At 51.5% G+C, this 18,991-nt stretch overlaps 9 protein-coding genes across 9 annotated transcripts; 4 read left to right on the forward strand and 5 right to left on the reverse strand.

The window, feature by feature from the left end:
- Nucleotides 1-878: 878 nt before the first annotated feature.
- Nucleotides 879-2,173, reverse strand: LDX57_006097 (uncharacterized protein; the record flags this gene model as incomplete). Its single annotated transcript, XM_046087789.1, has 3 exons — nucleotides 879-1,639; nucleotides 1,707-1,882; nucleotides 1,971-2,173. The coding sequence occupies 3 exons, from the start codon at nucleotides 2,171-2,173 to the stop codon at nucleotides 879-881; spliced, it is 1,140 nt and encodes a 379-aa protein (XP_045943757.1).
- Nucleotides 2,174-3,124: 951 nt separating this feature from the next.
- On the reverse strand, nucleotides 3,125-5,644 carry LDX57_006098 (uncharacterized protein; the record flags this gene model as incomplete). Its single annotated transcript, XM_046087790.1, has 1 exon — nucleotides 3,125-5,644. The coding sequence occupies one exon, from the start codon at nucleotides 5,642-5,644 to the stop codon at nucleotides 3,125-3,127; it is 2,520 nt and encodes an 839-aa protein (XP_045943758.1).
- Nucleotides 5,645-6,053: 409 nt separating this feature from the next.
- On the forward strand, nucleotides 6,054-6,670 carry LDX57_006099 (cytochrome c oxidase subunit 7; the record flags this gene model as incomplete). The annotated part of the gene is made up of 4 exons (XM_046087791.1): nucleotides 6,054-6,082; nucleotides 6,251-6,329; nucleotides 6,402-6,462; nucleotides 6,519-6,670. 4 exons carry the CDS (start codon nucleotides 6,054-6,056, stop codon nucleotides 6,668-6,670), a joined length of 321 nt encoding a protein of 106 aa, XP_045943759.1.
- A 1,885-nt stretch (nucleotides 6,671-8,555) lies between these two features.
- On the forward strand, nucleotides 8,556-9,704 carry LDX57_006100 (putative C6 transcription factor; the record flags this gene model as incomplete). Its single annotated transcript, XM_046087792.1, has 2 exons — nucleotides 8,556-9,194; nucleotides 9,252-9,704. The coding sequence occupies 2 exons, from the start codon at nucleotides 8,556-8,558 to the stop codon at nucleotides 9,702-9,704; spliced, it is 1,092 nt and encodes a 363-aa protein (XP_045943760.1).
- A 1,512-nt stretch (nucleotides 9,705-11,216) lies between these two features.
- LDX57_006101 (indoleamine 2,3-dioxygenase) lies at nucleotides 11,217-12,649 on the reverse strand (the record flags this gene model as incomplete). Its single annotated transcript, XM_046087793.1, has 2 exons — nucleotides 11,217-11,603; nucleotides 11,687-12,649. The coding sequence occupies 2 exons, from the start codon at nucleotides 12,647-12,649 to the stop codon at nucleotides 11,217-11,219; spliced, it is 1,350 nt and encodes a 449-aa protein (XP_045943761.1).
- A 479-nt stretch (nucleotides 12,650-13,128) lies between these two features.
- On the forward strand, nucleotides 13,129-14,694 carry BNA5_2 (Kynureninase (L-kynurenine hydrolase); the record flags this gene model as incomplete). Its single annotated transcript, XM_046087794.1, has 4 exons — nucleotides 13,129-13,291; nucleotides 13,355-13,692; nucleotides 13,745-14,222; nucleotides 14,282-14,694. 4 exons carry the CDS (start codon nucleotides 13,129-13,131, stop codon nucleotides 14,692-14,694), a joined length of 1,392 nt encoding a protein of 463 aa, XP_045943762.1.
- A 607-nt stretch (nucleotides 14,695-15,301) lies between these two features.
- On the reverse strand, nucleotides 15,302-16,366 carry yaf9 (YEATS domain-containing protein YAF9; the record flags this gene model as incomplete). The annotated part of the gene is made up of 3 exons (XM_046087795.1): nucleotides 15,302-15,996; nucleotides 16,069-16,093; nucleotides 16,151-16,366. 3 exons carry the CDS (start codon nucleotides 16,364-16,366, stop codon nucleotides 15,302-15,304), a joined length of 936 nt encoding a protein of 311 aa, XP_045943763.1.
- A 166-nt stretch (nucleotides 16,367-16,532) lies between these two features.
- horA (ubiquinone biosynthesis protein COQ11) lies at nucleotides 16,533-17,595 on the forward strand (the record flags this gene model as incomplete). The annotated part of the gene is made up of 4 exons (XM_046087796.1): nucleotides 16,533-16,578; nucleotides 16,651-16,705; nucleotides 16,768-17,108; nucleotides 17,174-17,595. 4 exons carry the CDS (start codon nucleotides 16,533-16,535, stop codon nucleotides 17,593-17,595), a joined length of 864 nt encoding a protein of 287 aa, XP_045943764.1.
- Nucleotides 17,596-17,769: 174 nt separating this feature from the next.
- On the reverse strand, nucleotides 17,770-18,742 carry SYF2 (pre-mRNA-splicing factor SYF2; the record flags this gene model as incomplete). The annotated part of the gene is made up of 3 exons (XM_046087797.1): nucleotides 17,770-17,817; nucleotides 17,879-18,514; nucleotides 18,563-18,742. 3 exons carry the CDS (start codon nucleotides 18,740-18,742, stop codon nucleotides 17,770-17,772), a joined length of 864 nt encoding a protein of 287 aa, XP_045943765.1.
- Nucleotides 18,743-18,991: the final 249 nt, after the last annotated feature.

Genomic DNA, 18,991 nt, shown 5'->3' on the forward strand with positions numbered 1-18,991 from the left:
TCTTCTATTATACCCCCTCTTTCTCATCGAATATATGTATGTATCTACCACAGAAGGATCCTGGGACAGAGTCCATCAAGTCATTGGCCAGGCGCATACCATCCTCCACGAGCAGGGTATCGTCCGCATCCAGACCGACATTCGCGTTGGCTCGAGGTACGTGCTTTTCTTTCCCCCTTTTTCTTACCTACACCGTACGCTCCCCCTGGGCTATTTTCTCACAAAAGGGGAAATATCATTGTTAAATGATAACGTGACTATGGTGGTGGCGTTTCTCCTGACCCGAGCTAACTGTCCCTCCTTTTCCTTTCGCCGACGGTCCAGAACCGACAAGGAGCAGTCATTCGACGATAAGGTCAATAAAATCAAACAGTTATTGGGCAAGGAATAATAGACCAGTGAGTGGTATGTTTGTGTTTGTGTTTCCTAGATGGGAATGACATGTGCTTGGAAAATAGGAGGCGCAAGATGTTTCACCCCCGTACTTCGCACTTGGCACTGGCACTTCGAGCTTTGCTTATATTGGGCGGTTGATATTAACAAACTAGTTGCCACATACTACCTTACTGGAATGGATGGAAGACTACGGGAGTTGAGGACTCATAACAGTCATCAAATTCAAGTCGTGACAGTGACAGTGACTAACAACCATAAACGCCCGTTTTTCTATGCTCTGCATAACGTGCCGACTTATGTATAAGTGGGGAATAAAGGAAGGTCGTGAAAAGGAACGCAAAAGATAAAACACGTCCGTCCCTTGTCCAAAGCTCAAAACGCTGATCTAAACCGTTGTGTCAAATCGGAAATATGGTGCATGATGTCCGAAACAGACAAGAAAAAAAAATTACATATGAATGACAAGACATATTCACGGGCACTTAGATGGTGAGACCACCACCCAGTGAGCCCCAGTCACCACCGGCCCAGATCCATTCGCCCATGCTGGGGTTGGAACCGGCCTTGGCCTTCTGAACGACCTCGACGAGGCCCTTGAAGACGTTCTTATAGGTCGTCGCGGTGCTGGTTTCCGAAATGGCGGTCACGTTCTTCCGTCCCGTGGGCGAGCTCACGCCGTTGAGCTTATCCACCGTGTCGATGGCGGGTCCCTTGTCGAAGAAATCGACCAGGATGAAAGCCGGCTGTCGGCTCCACGCCTTCTGGCACTTGGACGCCGCGTCGCCCAGATTTCCCGTCCCGCCGGAGGGCGCGTTCGTCGTGGAGATATAGCTGGCGTTGGGCTGCTGGATGTCGAAGATCACCGACTGGTAGAGGAAGTGGTTCATGAACGGTAGGCGGTTGGACGACAGGGCCGAGGAGACGTCGCCCTTCAGGCTGCTCGGACGGTCGGGCGTGCAGGAGAAGTTGGACGGCGAGGTGACGTCGTACGGGTTCTCCCAGATGAAGTTGAACTCGTCCATCAGGTACGGCGCGTCGGTGTTCTTCGAGGCATCGAGCGAGGCCACGAAGGTCAACAGTCGCGTATCATCCTTGATCAGCTCTTGCAGGGTCGGCCACGACGAGGGAGCGGAGGTCTGCGAGGTCGGCTTGTAGGCGTATTTCTTGATTCCGGCGGATTTGAATTCGGAGTCGATGTCCGACGCCGAGGCGCTGTCGGAGTTGACCAGCAATACCGTGACGACTTGAGCGTTGTCAGCTGTATCCATCTTTCCTCCCCAGACCGGGTTTCTCCAGAATCTAGAACGTACCATCATTCTTGTTGTTATCCAACCACTCCTTAATCTCAGACAACCACGAGCTCAACTTCCCCGCATCCAAATAATCACACCCGGAATGACACAAATGCCACTCGGAATCCTTCTTATGAACTTGGGCGGTGACAAGCCGAACTCCAGCATCCAGCTGCGACGTCGTATTCACATACCTAGAAAACAGCAGATTGGTTAGCAACCACCCAAGCAACCCAAACCCAAAGAAAAGAAAAGTGAAGGAGAGGAGAGGAGTCGACGCACTGATTCCCAAAACTCGAATAACTCGTCGACGCATCCTTCAAGAACGGACTATTATGGCATCCCAGGTGGGTGATGTCGCCGTAGGATTTCGAGCACAGGTCGGGCGAGTTATTGCATGCTGTGGTGGCGCGCGGCGAAAGGACGGCTTTCGCGCTGACGAAGGGGAGAAGAAGAAGGCCGAGGGGGGCGAGGCGGCCGAGCATGATTTATTTGTTTTTCTTTTGTCGGATTTTGTTTGCTAACGTGCTGGTCTGTAGGGTGGGTGTATGTAGGGCGGTCGCAAGGGTCGAATAGTGCGCCGGGGGGAGATAGAAGATGATATAAGTTTTAAGACGATCGATCGGGAGAAAAGAAAGGAGGAAGGACGAGAAATGAGAATGGAATGCTGATGGGCCAGACCCAAAGCAAAGACTAGATCAAACACGAGGGAAGTTTAAGTTAAATGAAAGGGACGGAAGACAAGGAGAGAAAAGAGGAGATGGAGGCTGTGACAGGTGTTGTTGGTAGTTGGGACAAAGTACCAAGGGTCGGTAAAGTGCAGGAAATAACAATAATAACAATATTGATGTAGGCAGGAGGAAGCACTATTGACCACCACTTTGAGGATCCTAACCTAAAGAGTTCAATACCTCTTGGAAATACGGAGAATTAAGGGTTTATTGTATTATATAATGTTCACAGTCACACGGTCAGCCTCTCCAGGCAGCAAAGAATGGCAAAAATGAATGGAAATGTTTTGGTTTTGGATCTTTTCAAAGCCGTCTCCACTGCACCGTCGTTGCACCGGCTGCAATGCCAGTCAGAATCTCAGAATCTGATTCTCACGGAGCCCAAGGTGACGCATGTCGTGTCGATCTGACGATAGAAATGACCCACCACGGCAACCGTCTGGCCGCGTTGCCTCCGCGACTATTCTTAGAAACGGCGTACCCAGAAAGGACGCGCCAGCCTTGGGTGGCTCGGCGGATGGCGGTGTTCATTTTCTTTATTATCACGTTTATCATAGTTAGTCCATACTGATGGCCTCGTGTCTGTCATACGAGGGTTGGACTGAATAGGACATCCATACGGATTATGTGCGACTGAAGGTATGTATATCTTACATGGTGATCTTGGTCTATTATAGTACATCATATGCCTCAAATCTATATACATTACTCTTCATCCAGGCTCCTAGAAGCCGCCCTTCGTTGACGAGAGTTCCTACTCATCCGCCGAAGGGACATCTTCGAGATCGGAGGATTCACTAATCGAAACAGATCCACGTGTTCCCGGCCGCCGAATAGCGACGGTTCGCCCCAGACCCGATTGATATCGCCGATGACCCGCTCCAGACTGTAAGGGTTCTCGCGCCGCAGCATGCGGTTCATGCGTCGACTCGACTGTATCGCCGGTCCGAAAATCACCTTCAGGCGCTGTCGACATGTCTGCCGGATCTCCCGCACGTGTAGATGCACCCCGTGCTGCTCCAGTTCGCGAAGCAGGACGAGTCCGCGCACCCACGGGATCAGATCTTCCTGGTCCGGTCGGAATGTCGCGTACGGTCTGTCCGGTTGGCGCGAGATTCGCATTTTGAATCCCCATGACACGATCGCCGCTTGCATTTGGCCGGTGAAAATCGTCTGGAGAAGACGGTCGTCCGGGCTGCTGGATCGGGGTTCCGACGTTGGACTGGCGGCGTTGCGGTTGACACCGGAGCCCACGGCGTGCTTCGGTGCGGGCGAATACTGACGGGCCAGCCATAGACAGCAGTCCCGGAGGTCGTACCAGCGATTGATCATGCCCAGTCGCTTCAACATCTCAATCCAGAGTTCGGAAGACACCGGCGTGCCCGATTTAGCGGCGCGCTGCAGATTTTGAACGACAAAGGCCATGTCTTTGAAGAGAGAGCGACCGCGGATTTTCTGTGGCAGGTGGCCCGGTTGGCGGTCTGGGAGAATGTGTTTCACCATAAACTCGACACTCTCTTTGGATAGGGAACTGCCGCGCAGAGCCATGTCGTCGACAAGCTTAGAGGCGAAGTGCCATTCATCCGCGCCGATGAATTTCCGAAAGTGGATGTTGGAGAGGTCCGGCCCCTCTGGAGAGATTTCGGCGAGGATGGCCAGCGTCACGTTGTATTGACTCCAGTCACGAGCGATGTAGAAAGATACCAGTAGAGATTCCTGCGCCGCCGCGTCCTCGAGCATCTCAAAATGCTGATCGCTGCGGAGAAAATCGGACAGAAGGACCTCGCGATGCTGGCTTGCTAGCTTGCGCACAAGACGTGTAAACACGGTATCCACAACCGAAATCCCCGCGGCTTGGAGCTGTCGAAGTTTCTCTAGTATGTCCTGCCCCCCATGGGCCCGAACAGCCATCTCGCGAACTGTTTGCGGCCCAATAGCCGGCACGCCGAACATTCGCAGTCCCGAAAGGATCATTTCAAAATTCAAGGCTTTGGTCGCGAAAAGGCGCGCACCGAGTTCATCCTTGAATGGCTTCTTTTCACGCACCGCTCCTTTCTCCTTTTGTGGTTCTTCCGCGTTTGGATCATCTTCGATTGTAGTCGTCCGCTCGGGGAAACGAGATTCAACGTAAACATTGAGTTTCTGGCGGCGATAAGGCGGCCATTTTCCTTTTGCATATTCCAGTAACGGTTGGATGTCGTCGTAGGTTTCGGGATGGTCGTTCTGCGCAATCAAAACCTGATGCATCCGGGACAGATCTTCATAGAGACCGTTGCGCAGCAATGTGGAGATGACGGGTCCATATATCCGATGTCCCTTCGTAGAGCGACAAATGTTCTGGAAGACCCATAGCCCGGTTGACATACGCTGGTTCTTCGAGGGGTGGGCTTGCTTGTGAGATTGGCGACGAGGCGCGATGGCTGATTGGAGGATTCGTAAGATGTCGTTCGGTTCGGATAGATGAGGGTGTTGCAGCTTTTTGTGCCATTCAACGGCCTGTTGCGGCATCTCACGGGCAATCAACCCTCCAACGACGGCCTCATGTAGCTTATCCCAGCGACTGCCGGTTTCCTCCCATAGACGAAAGGCGTAATTGACCAGCTCGTTCAGCATGATAGGTCGCTTTAGGGCCAGGTCCACGAAGCTCTGCCAGAAAAAGTCTGCCCGTTCACCCTTGACAGGCAGCTGGACACCCTCCACCCGTACCACCAAGCCCTCCCAGATATCTTGCGTGCCTTTGTCCCCATAATGCCGCTGTCGATAGCGGAGAAGTTCTTCCCACAGAGCAAAGTCATGCCGACGGGCCGGGTCGTCCACCAAGCGTGTCCCAATGCCATCCGTATGTCCGATATCAGACTCGTACTCTAATTTCCCCACCTGTAACCCCACCCCTCGCGTCGGCTTGGTGATTGATGTTGTTGTCGACTCGAGTGGTCTTGTCCGGTCGCAGTCATTTGTCGCTTCGCTCTGTGGTGATTTGATATCGTAAACGCGGAAACTGGAGGGCCACGGCGATGATCGCGTCCGAAATTTGTGATTGCCGGGCTGTTCGTGATCGGCTCCCTGGTTTTCAATCTTAGGCGATGCAGCTCGCGAGTGATACCGCCGGCATTCACTCTTGTATTTGGATTCCAGCTCCTCGATTCCAACCGGGATTGAAATGAGAGAGTCAAGCACCGAGAGAGCTGACGGCCTCTTCAGGAGTCGGAGGAGAGCCGGGCGCATGAGTGATGAGAGAAAGGTGAGGGTAGGCCAAGGTTGTAAGTCTGAACATCCTCCTTGTCAGTTTCCCATAACACACATTCCATTAGTGGGTGTAGAAGATAGAGAACGGCCGTTCAATGCTGTTTTTTTGCATGCGCTCTCTTGCTTCCGCGGACACTTTTTTGGAATGACGGAAGCCAGGCATTCAGGCACTCAGGCATAAAGGGCCTTGACGCAAGGCATTCAAAATCACGTGTGAGCAAAGCATTACTAAGCGCGGCCTGGTGAAAGGCGGAAGAAGGAGGGATGTCACGTGTTGCTCTCGTCGGATCCACACCTCACGACATCGTCTGAGCGACACTTGCGAGCATTTCCCTGGTCATCGTCGTTTTTGTTCTCCCCAGAGCTCTCACTCCTTCGCACCGCCAAAATGTTCCGCACCGCCCCTCGTATGGCCGGGTACGTTGTTCCCATTGTCCACAATTCTTGCAATTCCAGATCCCCGTCTGGAGGTCCCCAATTGAGCACCGAATTCGTCGGTGTAATGGGGCCACCCCAATTGGCCGGACATGCAATTGCTCTTCCTCGCTTCCAGAAACTGTGCTAATATGGACTTTTTGCCTATAGATTCGTGTTCCGCGAGAACCGTGTCCCCTTCTACCAGCGTCTTTTCCAGCAGCACGACGGCAAGCGTCAGTGGTGGAAGGTCAGTTGATCCGCAATTGACATACAGAGCTCGAGCAGAAACAATTCTCTAACATGTTTTGGCTGCTTCAAGACCGACCGCAGCCCCTACGTCATGTACCCCTACCTCCTCTCCGTCTACGGCCTGGGTCTTGGTGAGTGCTACCGCGACACGTCGATATGGTGACAACTCGAAGCTAATCTTTCCTAGCTACCACCTACGCCATGGGCCGTATGGTCTTTGTCAGTACTCCCTTCAAGCTCGTGCTCCCACTGTCCTCCCCCGGGAGCACAGATACCCTGCTCGATCATCGCGTACTAACCTCCCAACAGGGCCACAAGACCTGGTTCGGCAAGAACTAGACGGTGTCTATTGAATAGCATCTGTCATCAGATAAAATAGCATGCCTAGTTTCCAATTGGCGGTGTATCTCTATTTTCTTTTATGATGGGTTGGTGAAGAGGAAGACATTCTACGTTGTATATAAGATAAAGCCTGGGCGTCAATGTGAATTCTTTCCTCGGTTTAATCCGTTTGTCTACTGTCTTGACCGGATCCGTTTGATCATCTCGACCATGGAATCTGGTGGCATGATTTCCATGCTAGTGCCACGCTTTGTCCCTTGACCAATCCTTCCGACTCCCGTGTGCCCAGTTCGCTTTCGGGCTCGAGTAACAGAGCAAAACAGGTAATTCTGCAAGTAAACCATCTATCATTGCAGAGTATCGGCTTTAATTGTCAATTGGAACGTACAAAAAAGACCGCGTAGTATAGCGATCACAGCGTTGGGTATGCTTCGAAATGTTGCACTACGGCCTTAGTCAGCTCCTTCCGGACTGGTAGATAACGACTGGCAACGGACCGGATCTCCATGTCAACCACCAGGAAAAAGGCTATGCGTAGTTCTTGCGTAGCTATGTTGCTCTATCAAGAACTCGAGTGACATTAATATCTTGTCGCTATAATATGACATCATTTACATCATAGGTGAGTCCCTTGAATCACTCCAACTACCTCCACGCTCGATATTGACCTTCTCTAGACCTGGATCCCTTGTCATTTATGCCGCCTCAACTATGAATACTGGATTCGGGGAAAGACCAGCCAAGCGAGTGCGGCAAGCTTGTGAACCCTGCAGGTTGGTTTCTTCAACCCTATTCGGGCCATCTTGCTGAGCTGATCATAGGCGCAAGAAGGCGAAATGCCCAGGGGAACAGCCGGTCTGCTCACTCTGCGCTCGTCTACATCAAACATGCAACTATGCCGAAGAGAGGCAGAGGTCGTTGACAAACGGGCCTTTACAGCCAGAATCGACCTCTATGCATGTACCATCTGATTCCGGCCTCTCGCAGACCTTGGTAAGCATCGCGAGAACTTCCTTTTCATAAATACACATCAGTAACGCCCAAGATACAGGAGGAGCGACTCGGTGGCCTTGAGACTACGATGGGGAAGATACTTGATGTTCTGGGGTATTTGATCCCTAAGCCGAACAAAAGAGGGCGGAAAGCTAACGTACAGCAGACGGAACGTGTCTAGACCCGAGGAAGTGCCTACAGCAGCGCCTCAGATAATGACTGCCCCCAATGGCTCGATGCCGCTCTCGACATCGAATCAACTCACGCCGCTTCCGATGTGGGAAACTGTGCTTTCAGTAGCCAAGTTATACCTCATGTACTGCGAGTCGCAGCCGCTTCCTCTCTTTCACCGGGAAACATTCCTGACTAGCATTGGGACGCGTGATCCCGAAGTTATCTACGCCATGCTTGCTTTGGGTATCAGGTTCTCCGAGGAGCATCAACAGAGGCCAACTCATCTGATATCCCAGATCAGTGGCTACACTGAAGTAGCGAGAAGCTTGGTCATGAAGAGGGTGCTTGAGGGGCCGGTCGAGCTTTCCACCCTACAGTGCCTATGCCTTCTAAGCTTGGTCGACTTTACCAGTATGGATTTGGTTTACAGCATTGGCTTAACGGTATACTGACTGGCTCATTAGATGGAAATACACATCGTTCAAGTGTTCACAGCAGCTTAGCGATGAACCTAGCTCAATGCGCCAACCTAGGCTTCGAAACTCAAGGGCAACTATCCCCAGTCGCGCGCGAAGAACGAAGACGTTGTTTTTGGAGTATCTGTCTGATGAAGCGGCTTCACGGCGTTGAATTTGACAATATGGACTTCCCCGACGGAAGTTGTCCCAACTTCCCACAAAGTCCAAATGTACCCCCCCAGCACTGCTCACCGAACATGGCAGAGGGGACCCGATCAACCGATCTTGAAGATCACGGTATCATAGCCTACGTCATAACCCTGAGCGAGGTGTTTGCGAAGACTGCGAGATACGTTCGACGACATGGAAAGCCAACTAGCATACCTCCGTGGTCTTCCGAGTCGGAGTATTCCAAGATAATAACCCTCCAAATGGAAGTGGAATCACACATGCCGTACATCCACCGATTTAAGCCCGCCAACTTTAGCGACAGAACGTTTGATGAGCTCCAGGCCAACAGGGACTATTGGGGGCCATTCCTCTTGAACCAATTTCTTTACCACACGATCCTATGCCTCCTCAATCATCCTTTGCTCTTGTCTCTGAGTCTCCGAAATTTTCGAAGCAGCATTCCTGAGATTTTCTTGCAACACACCTCTGACCTTATCTCATCTCACACAACCTGGATCATCTATTTTCTCAACTACTTTGAGGAGAGGTCTTTCCTCGTCTCGGATCCATTCCTAGGATATAGTGCGGCAGTGGTCGCCACCATTGAACTCCAACTCAGCTTCACGGAGAACCCTACCATCCGTGAAGAAAAACGGGACCGATTTTTCAAGTGCGTCCGATTCGTGCAAGCCCTGGGGCAACAGTGGCCGCATATGGCTCGAATGGTATTATTCTCCGGTCCACTCAATTGAGACCCTAGCTAACGCAATTTCCACCTCCAGGCAAACCGACTGCAAAGACTAGAGGACGCAGTCTCAGCTACCTATCAACCTGAATCCGGGGCCCAGAACAAAAGCCTATTGATTGATCTTTCACGATTCTGGGAAATCCTAGAATATTCATCCAATAGCGATTCCGACTCAGCGAGGCGCATGTTCGGCGATTCCTTGTATTCCAATTCGCTCGCCTTCACGGCTGAGGTCTCACAAACATCGCCTCTGCCAGAGCCAACACGAATGAGCGCACAGCAGGGGATGTCACAGTCTCCAATGCCACATTACAGTCTCCAAACACCATTGGGCACAGGCATGCAGGGCGCCGTCGATTCGATCACTGTCTCTCAACCCTCCGACCTGCTCAACGACGAATTCTCCATCCTGGCAGCGAACTTCTTCTCCCAGGGCCAGGAGTTTTTGCGAAGTAGTGACAACCGAGAAGGGTTTGGGAATCTCTAGCATGTCTAGTCTGGATCCTTGCCATGTGCTAGTCGCGCCATGACATGACATCAATCAGCTGTGTTTGATCCTGGTGTTCGTAAACATGGAGCAAGTCAAAAAAATAATATCAAGTGATCCATCCCTCTCTACACGAACTCTTCCAGGATATTTCTGTGCTTTGACCTTGAGCCCGGCCCAGTAAGGACTATCAGTCAGCCTACACAGCTGACCCGTATCTTCTGCATTGCTAAACCGATCAGCCAGCCAGACAGTCCCTTTGCTTAGAAGCTTCGAGCTTCGTGAGTCAATATCCCTGCAAACAATGCAATTCCCACCCAGGAATCAGAGCTTCCTATCCCGGATACATGCACATACCTACATACGACATATAAATATGATCCCTGTTTCTCCTGTGTACCGAGTAGCTCTGCCTTGGTAGAGGATATTCGTAACCTGGCGACACGTACTATCAGAACACGGCTTTCTCCTTCGTATCTCACCACCCGTATTCCCTCTTCCCTACCTGCCTAATCCATGTAACAATCTCCATCATAATCCCTGCATGACAGCAAAGTAAACCCGAAAGAAATGCTAGATAGACAAGAAAACGAACCCCGGTAACCACCTCCACCCAATTAACCACCACCCTGACATACAAACCAAACACACAAACCGGACAACCCAGCATAACCACTTACATAGAGACACTTACCACCTGCTACCTACCGGGCTATACCTTACCGAAGTATCTACCAATGACCCAATACCCAACAAGGTTCCCTACCCGGGACCATTACATCATTCCAAAAGCCTAACCTTGTTATGAACTTATGACCTTGCGTCTACAGTGTACTCCGTATACCAAGGACAGGGGTACCTAGATGATGTCAAGCAGAGAGGGGGAGGGAACGGACGGGAAGGGGATGGGGACACGGATAGCATCCGGACCCGGATCCGCTTCCGGACCCAGACCCAGACCCAGATCCAGATACGGACCCCCGATGATAACCATAATCCTTGACAATCTTCCCGTATAGCTAGATGAGGGGTTGAAGAAGGGTAAAGTCGGGGCTTTTCTGCAGACCATTGAGCGTTGTCACTTTGACACTTTGACACTATGGGCATTGTTGATTTTGCCAGGGGGCTAAAGTCTGACGTTAGCACATGGGTTGCCTTTACTTCACACGAAGGGTCCAATGGGATGTTTGATCTAGGTTCGGGGAGTGAGAAATTGGTTATTAGTTATACTTTGACGATTCGTCAGACGGGGTTGGATGTAACTCAAGAGTTTAAGGTGTCGCTGGTGGGTAGGTGGGTTATTTATAACTATATTCGTTAACCTAGGTTTAAGTGATTATTTTTGTGTATGGTGCGCCATGGTCATGGGGGTGTGTTTGGACATATGGAAGACAAGTAATATAGAATAAAATGCTAATAGATATTATTAATAAACGCCTTTGCGAAATGTATGTACAATCATCGTCACAGTCATCATAGTCACGTACTCAGCTTAGCTCAGCTCAGCTCAGTTCAATCAACATAGCTCGCCGCTGCCTTTGTCGTATCTCTCGTCTTCTTTAAAAAAGGAATCAGGTCTGTCCCTCCGGTTCCATGCAGCCCACCCGTGACTTTCTCATTCAGATCTTTCATCTGGGTCGAGGTGGTCGTGGCTAGGTTGACCTGCGCGGATGTCGGCTTCGTGTTCGGGTGTTTCGTCTTCGCCGCGAGGATGATATAACGCGTTACCATTTGCACGTGAGAGTCACGGAACCGACCGAGCGACATCACGGCTGTGTTGTAAGCGTCGCGGACCGCAGAGTCGGCCTTGTGGCTCATAGCGTAGCTGCGGACGTTGCTGATTTGGGAGAGGAGGTTCAGGAAGCGGTGATGGGGGCCCGGCATGTAGTTGCGCATTTCCTGATTATCATTGGACTGTTAGATTGGCCCGACAGAGCCAAGACAATAAAGGGGAGAGCAACGAAGAGATATGCAATACATACCTGCATGAATCCCGTCTTCGCTGCGGGTCCTGTTACACCGCTGGATTTCATATCCCCCGTGGCGGTGTGTTCCACGCCCAGGAAGATGTCGAAGGTTTGGATCAGCGAGCTCTGCGCGTTGCTCCCGCCACTGTACTGGTGCCACTCGCCCTGGCCGTTGCCTTCATCGTAGAAGACGCCGTTTGGGAGGCCCGCCGAGGCCATGTTCTTACTCCCTGCGAGGAGAGGACGGAGTTGGTGGAAGAAGACGGCCGGGGAGCACTTCTCGTACATGCGTTCTAGCAAGTCGCGAAGCTCGGATAGACCCTTGGTGAATTGATCAAGAAGGTCGCATAGGCGTTGGCTCTCATCGATGCTAACGGCGTGGATGGCTTCGAGGATTAACGGTATGAGTGTTGCGCCTTTTGCTTCGAGGGCGACGGAGATCATGAAGAACCATTCTTCATCTTTGGTGCCGGTAAAGGACGAGGTGGTGTAGAGGTTGTCAGGGTCGGTAATATCTGTAGCGTGGTCTTTAATGCCAAAGTTCCACAGGTTGAGGGCGGCGTAGGTAGCGCAAGGTGGGAGCTCTAGGTGGTTGGAGACTTCGAGGAAGGGGCATGATATTGCGGGTGGTAAGATCTGGAAGATATTAGATGAAGTGGCAAGTAAATGAATAAGAGGACATACATCCTCGGGTCGTTCTCCTCCCCAGATGTAGGCATGGGTGAGGAAGGCAAGCAACATATACGCTCGCCTCCATTCTGGCTCGTCACGGAGTCGGGAGGTGGAAAGGACGGGGAGTGCATCGACAGCTTGCCGGATAGTCCTGGACTCAATATGATTTGGTAGGTCAAGGACTATGTCCTCCCAAGGCCAGTAGTAAGGGTCATCTAATAGCTGCAAAGGAGGGACAGTAGGAAGAAATCCACTCCGAAGAGAGACGGCATATTGGTCAAGAGTGACTTCCGGCGAGATAAGCATGATGAAGTATGTTTAAAAGAGCATGTAGGGTTTATCAATTTGTAGGTCTATGTGCTGAAGTGAACAGAAAAGGCAAGAACGGTTCAAATAAATATATCTCTTTGTCCATGGTCTGATTAGGGCTGGGCCGGAAAGGAGACGGATCCAGGGCGGCTTCCGCCTGACGCTGACGCCGAGTAGTGGAGATAGTCGTAACATCCCCGCCCTGACCGGGGATTTTCATGGTTGTCTTTCTTCGCCGAGATAGCTCGTCATTGACTGGTATGCCCCACGTGTGACTGGACCATTAGTCTTTGCTGACAGGAGGCGGAGTTGTCGGGGAGTTGTTCGCCCCCGGAAAGGGAGGCGGAAGCGGAAGAGTATCCGGGTCCATTCAAATAATTGTATGTCATGGGTGACTCAAGGTATAAAGCTCGGCTTTCTCCAACGTCTAGAGTCAAATGGTCAGCTTGTAAAATTCAGCGCTCATCCACTCAAAAATGACCATCACCCAGGCTACTTCGAAACCCACCTTCCCCGAAAATGCGGGCACAAGGGAATATGCCGCCTCTCTCGATGCAGCAGACCCTCTGGCCAATTTCAGAGACAAATTTATTATCCCTTCAAAGGCAAACATAAACCATAAGAAGCTCGCAAAGCCGGGTAGGTCAAAGTGTTTTCTGACTCCTTGCTTTCTCAACGCAGCATGTCTAACAAGACGTCCAGGCCTCTCAGCTGAACCCTGCATCTATTTCTGCGGCAATTCTTTGGGCGTCCAGCCAAAAGCCACGGCACGATTTCTAGAAGCACAGCTAGACACATGGTCGTCTATTGGAGTCTCAGGTCACTTCGTGGACCTCGAGGACTCTCCACTAAGACAATGGCAGCTCCTATCAGAGCAAGCGGCTGGATCGATGTGCAAGATCGTTGGAGCAAACCCCGAAGAAGTCGCAGCGATGGGAACACTGACGACGAACTTGCATCTACTTCTCGCAAGTTTCTACAAGCCCACCGCCACCAAGCACAAGATTCTGATGGACTGGAAAGCGTTTCCTAGTGACCATGTAAGTCCTTCGGCAAAAACCTGTCGGAACACGGGGCTGACTTCTGAGGTAGTACGCCATCGAATCTCATATCTCCTGGCATGATCTAGATCCGAGCAAGTCCATGGTCCTCATTGGGCCAGATGAGGGCGAATACGAAATTTCCACGGACAAGATTTTATCGTACATTGACCAACATGCCGACGATGCCGCTCTTCTCCTCCTTCCGGGCATCCAGTACTACACCGGACAGCTGTTTGACATCCCGAGGATCACGAAATATGCGCAGTCTCGTAATCTCGTGGTCGGCTGGGACTTGGCCCATGCATTTGCGAATGTCGAGCTGAAGCTGCACGACTGGAAAGTGGACTTCGCGGCCTGGTGCACATACAAATACGGAAATTCTGGTCCCGGCACGATGGGCGGCCTTTTCGTACACGAGAAACACGGTCAGGTTGATTATAGCGAGGGTGAAGATGCACCTAAGTTCCGCCATCGTCTGACGGGATGGTACGGGGGTGACCGATCTGTGAGGTTCAAGATGGACAACAGTAAGACATCACGAGCTGATCCACCACTCTCAAAACAAGTCGATACTAACAGTCAGCAGAGTTTAAGCCGATCCCCGGTGCCGGCGGATTCCAAATATCGAACCCCTCCGCCATCGATCTCACGGCCCTCTGTGCTGCGTTGAGCGTATTTGATGAGACGTCCATGGCCGAGCTCCGCAAGAAATCGCTACTGCTGACGGCATATCTCGAGCATCTGTTGTTGGAGGGAACCTCGGATGAAACCCGCCCGTTCCGCATCATCACTCCATCGAATCACGAGGCCAGAGGGGCCCAGCTGAGTCTGTTGCTCAAGCCCGGGTTGTTGCAGAACGTCTCGAAGAAGTTGCAAGAAGCAGGTGTGGTTTGTGACAAGCGAGAGCCAGGTGTTGTTCGTGTTGCTCCTGTACCGCTCTATAACACTTTCTCGGAGGTGTGGACCTTTGTGCAACAGTTCAAGAGTGCACTGGAGTGAGACTCGTATCACCTTTAAACTCCGTACGCTGCGTGGACATCATGGGTTGAGCAGAAGGCCAGTACAGTCACTTGGCATTTTCCATCAGTTAGAAGCGATTATTAGCATGATTAATGATGCATGATGATACTATGTCCCTTCCAGATCTTATTTTGGCTGTAGCAGCGTGTAAGACATCGTTTTGGCTTGGTACACAATGTTTTATTTCTTCTGCGACTTAATTGTAAAGTTCATTTCTCATAACTCTGCGGCCAATATGCATTTGGCGCAGCTAGCTCGCAGGAGGCACAAGGGAATCCATAGGTGTCTTATGTGGTGGGCCCTAATCAGAGAATACCATCTCCCTTAAATGTAGCGAAGCGCCACTTAAGCCAGAACTTAAGATTCGAGGCCGAGCTTTTTTCCGAATGTGTTGATCGTCCATGGGAAGCCCCGTCTTCTTTAAAGGTACCCGGAAGATGCGCTGGCAGCACCTTGCTCTTTGCCGGCGAAAGTGGAATAGCAACGCTGGCTAAAAGTGTATCGAGCAAGATACGTCACGTCCTATGCTGAGAGAGCATAGGTTCTTGCAGTGGTCATCCATCAATCAAACCATAATTGCAGCATTTTATCTTTTCTTCGTATGGGCAGGAACCCCTTCACTTTCTCGCAGCTCGGCCAGCCTCTTTTCTCGACCGATGAGTCGTTCCTTTTCTTCCTTGATCATCTGCTCCACGGTCTTTCCCGCTTCCACCAATCGATCCAGCTCCTTGTTTTCGGTCGTCTTGCTATAAGGATTATCCGCGGTTTCGTTGTATGGAATCTCGGCTGTCTTCCCGGTTCGCTGCGCCGCCTGTTTCGAATTCTTTCCACCCTTGCCCTTCGGCTGCGGCGTGGGAGAGCCCCCAGTGAGTAGGTCATGGAACTGTTCCACCGGCTCATTGAACACGATCTCCTCGTAGTTCTGGCTGATGACGACCTCTCTCCGCTCCTTCTTGGCTTCAGCATCGGGCCCGTACGGGTGCAGCTTCAGACTATGCCACAGGGTCTGGGGCTTCTCCATGGACTCGGTCACGAAGTAGAGTTTGATTTGAATCTCGAATTCTCCCCATCCGGTTTCGGTCACTTCGAACGGCGGTTGTTCGATGGTGCGTACGTTCTGCGCGTAGGTCTCGTGGAGCTTGAATTGTACTTTTTTCAGCCAGTAGGAGATGTCTTCATCGTTGACTCCCTTGACGAATACTCGCCATTGATGGGTGTGGTCTGCAGGGGCGTTGGCGGGTTTCTTGTCGGGGTCGAAGGGTTGGGCTTCGCTGCCGAAAACTGGACAGGTCAGTCTCATGTAACCAGGTCGCATCGATCATTTTATGGATACGGAATGACGATAAAGCATACCGAAGGGTCTGTAGATGGAGACGCCCTGCGCGATAAATAGATATTAGTCGTGATCACCGAGTCCACCCTGGATTCAACGAACCTTGACGCGTTTTGTACCGGTCGCAGAAGGCATGCTGGGACTGTTTTCGATCCTCTGGTTCTCGCCAATAATATCGGGTATAGTCAAAGGTTGAAAAAGGCGTTCAATCAGGTATGTCGATATTATAGCTCCGCGGAGGTTATGCACGTCGGGTGTCTTCCACGGAGGGTTCCTGTCGCGACAAACGCTTCCGGCACGTGACAGCGCCGATAGCATGACGATAAGGTGCCATCGGAAGCAAACGTTCCAGAGCTTTAGCACAGCTTTGGCGCGGTCGGACAATCAGACAGACGCCGGCCATCATGATCGACAAGCCCACTTCGTGACTTACATTGATCTTTCTATATTCTCCAACGTGTGGTTAGACTAATTATACTACAATATGGCCGCCAAACGAGTCGTGGTAGCGGGCGGGAACGGTTTCCTGGGTTTGTATAACTATCCTGTTCGCCATGATCCAGTACTAGAGTATGCATACTGACTCGTATGGTTCTTGACAGGGTCTAGAATCTGCAAATCGGCGGTCGCTAGGGGCTGGTCCGTAACGTCCCTCAGGTACGACTTTCTCCTCCCCTCTCCGGCGCAATCAGTCATCGCAATGCTCACCATCCTCACAGTCGCTCCGGGGAACCAAGATGGGATACGGTCACGGGCTCTCGAGAACGCCCGGACTGGTCGCGATCTGTAGAGTGGGCCAAGGCAGATATGTTGGATCCGAAGTCATACAAATCATTCTTGAATGGCGCTACGGTCGTCGTCCACAGCTTGGGGATCCTGCTCGAGGCTGACTACAAAGGCGTGGTGCAAGGAAGGGAACCCCTTCTTAGTGGGTTACAGAAGGTTTTCAGCTCGTCCAGGCTAGGGAGCCAGAATCCTCTTCAAAGACGAGAGGGCGAGGCACTGCAGGCAAACGAGAAGAATGGGCAACTGACTTATGAACTCATGAACAGAGACTCTGGTTCGTATATGTCCTAAGTTCCAACATGCGAAGGCCGGATCTAGCTAACAGCTCGACGTAACCAGCGATCGCACTGGCGCAAGAGTCCTCCAATGAACACGTCCCGACTTTTGTATATATTTCAGCAGCATCCGGGGCCCCCGTCCTTCCGAGCCGATACATCACGACTAAACGCGAAGCCGAAACAGCCATATCATCAAACCTTCCGGAATTGCGAAGCATCTTCATGCGCCCTCCTTTCATGTACGATTCCAGCAGGAAATTCACGATGCCGATCGCATTGGGTGGTTTTGTCGGATCTCAGGTCAACGCACTTTTGGGTAATAGACTCGGCTTCCTCGGAACAATGGTGGACAAGCCCTTCCAGGTGGACACGGTTGGGGAGGCTGTGGTTGAGGCAATGGAAGACGAAACTGTTCGAGGTGCAGTGGGAACGAAGAAGATGGAAGCTCTGGCCACTAAAGCCTGGCGAAAGAGCATGCTTTGAGTTCCTAGTCTGCAAAAGATGATGCTACCACTGGCTTCATGGTCGGTTCTCGTGGTTTAGAATGGCCACCCTTGATTCCGGAGGCCCTTCATTGTGCAACAGTTGGCGGACGATTGAACGTGTAGTCATAACACATAACACAGGACTGTATAATAGAAACCTCATGTATTCATATCAAATCATGGTACCACGCTCGAAACTGTCACGGATCTCCGTAGTGTACTAAGGGGTCGTTAGCATGCCCGTCCCTAGACCTCTGCACTCCGAATGACCATAGACATACCTTATTATAGAAGCGGGATAGTTTCTGGTTGAACTGCTTGTTCTTCTCATTGATGTAGGTAACATCGGCATCATCATCGCCACGGCGATCCTTGCGTTTCTTGAGCCGCACCTCTTCAGCCTTTCGCAGATCTGAGACCAGCTTGTCAACGGCTGCTCGATCAGGCTTGTTCTCGGTAAACCCGACGGAGTCCGCCGTGGAGTAGAATGAGCCATTTTTATCAACGGCGATCATTTCACCGTCGTTTGTTTCCACAATTTCTAGGTCACCGTTGGCGGCAGCCTTTTCAATCGCTGCCATCTTCTCCCTCTCGTAACCTTCGAGGTTAGGTTGCATTTCACGCAATTGCCTCTTGTACACCTTGCGCGCATCTTGCGTGTAATCCTGGAACGCAACGTCGTCTCGATGGCGTTGTTTCTTGTCCATGCGCTTGTCCCACTTTTCGGATTCATCGACGGTCCAGTCCCATGCACGCTTTCGTTCAAAATCCTCTCCAGAGGCTTCGGTGTCCGCTTTGAGTAAGTTATGAGAGGCAAATGCGTGTTTGCGCGACAGCGATGAGACCAAGGACGGATCGGTTGCAAGGCGCTGGGTTTCGGCTGCAGTTTCTTTCAAGTTACGTTCGGCGGCGGATTTCTTCTTCTAATCAGTATCGACCATTCAAAAGAGACAGGGAAAACTCACCGCACGGGCTTGTAGGGCCTTGAATCTTTCCTGCCTTTGTCGGGCTTTGGAGTTCGCATCCTCTTCCTGACTGTCCGCCTTCGTCTCCGAGGGCTGAGTAGCAACTGCGGAATCTTCAACAGCACCTTCAGGTTGCTCTCGCTCAGGTGACTGGGACTTGGAGTATTCTTTGTCAGACATAACGATGGACTAGAAACTCGCAAATGTTGTAGGACACAAATATGTCGATCGAGAAGGAGAAGATATCAAGACGGAACTTCGCTGCTATGCAGGGAGGAAGTGAAGCGGACGGGAAGGAGAAAAGACCTGCGGATCGTGTTCCCTGACCGCCTTCGAGACCGCCCGGAGGTGCACGTGCCCCCCTCTTCTTTGTTGACGTCGGGTAACTCCACACGTTACTCCACTTTCTACATACCCCATCCGACGGGA

Source organism: Aspergillus melleus, assembly GCF_016097325.1.
Source record: "Aspergillus melleus strain CBS 546.65 chromosome Unknown contig3, whole genome shotgun sequence".
Lineage (NCBI taxonomy): Eukaryota > Fungi > Ascomycota > Eurotiomycetes > Eurotiales > Aspergillaceae > Aspergillus > Aspergillus melleus.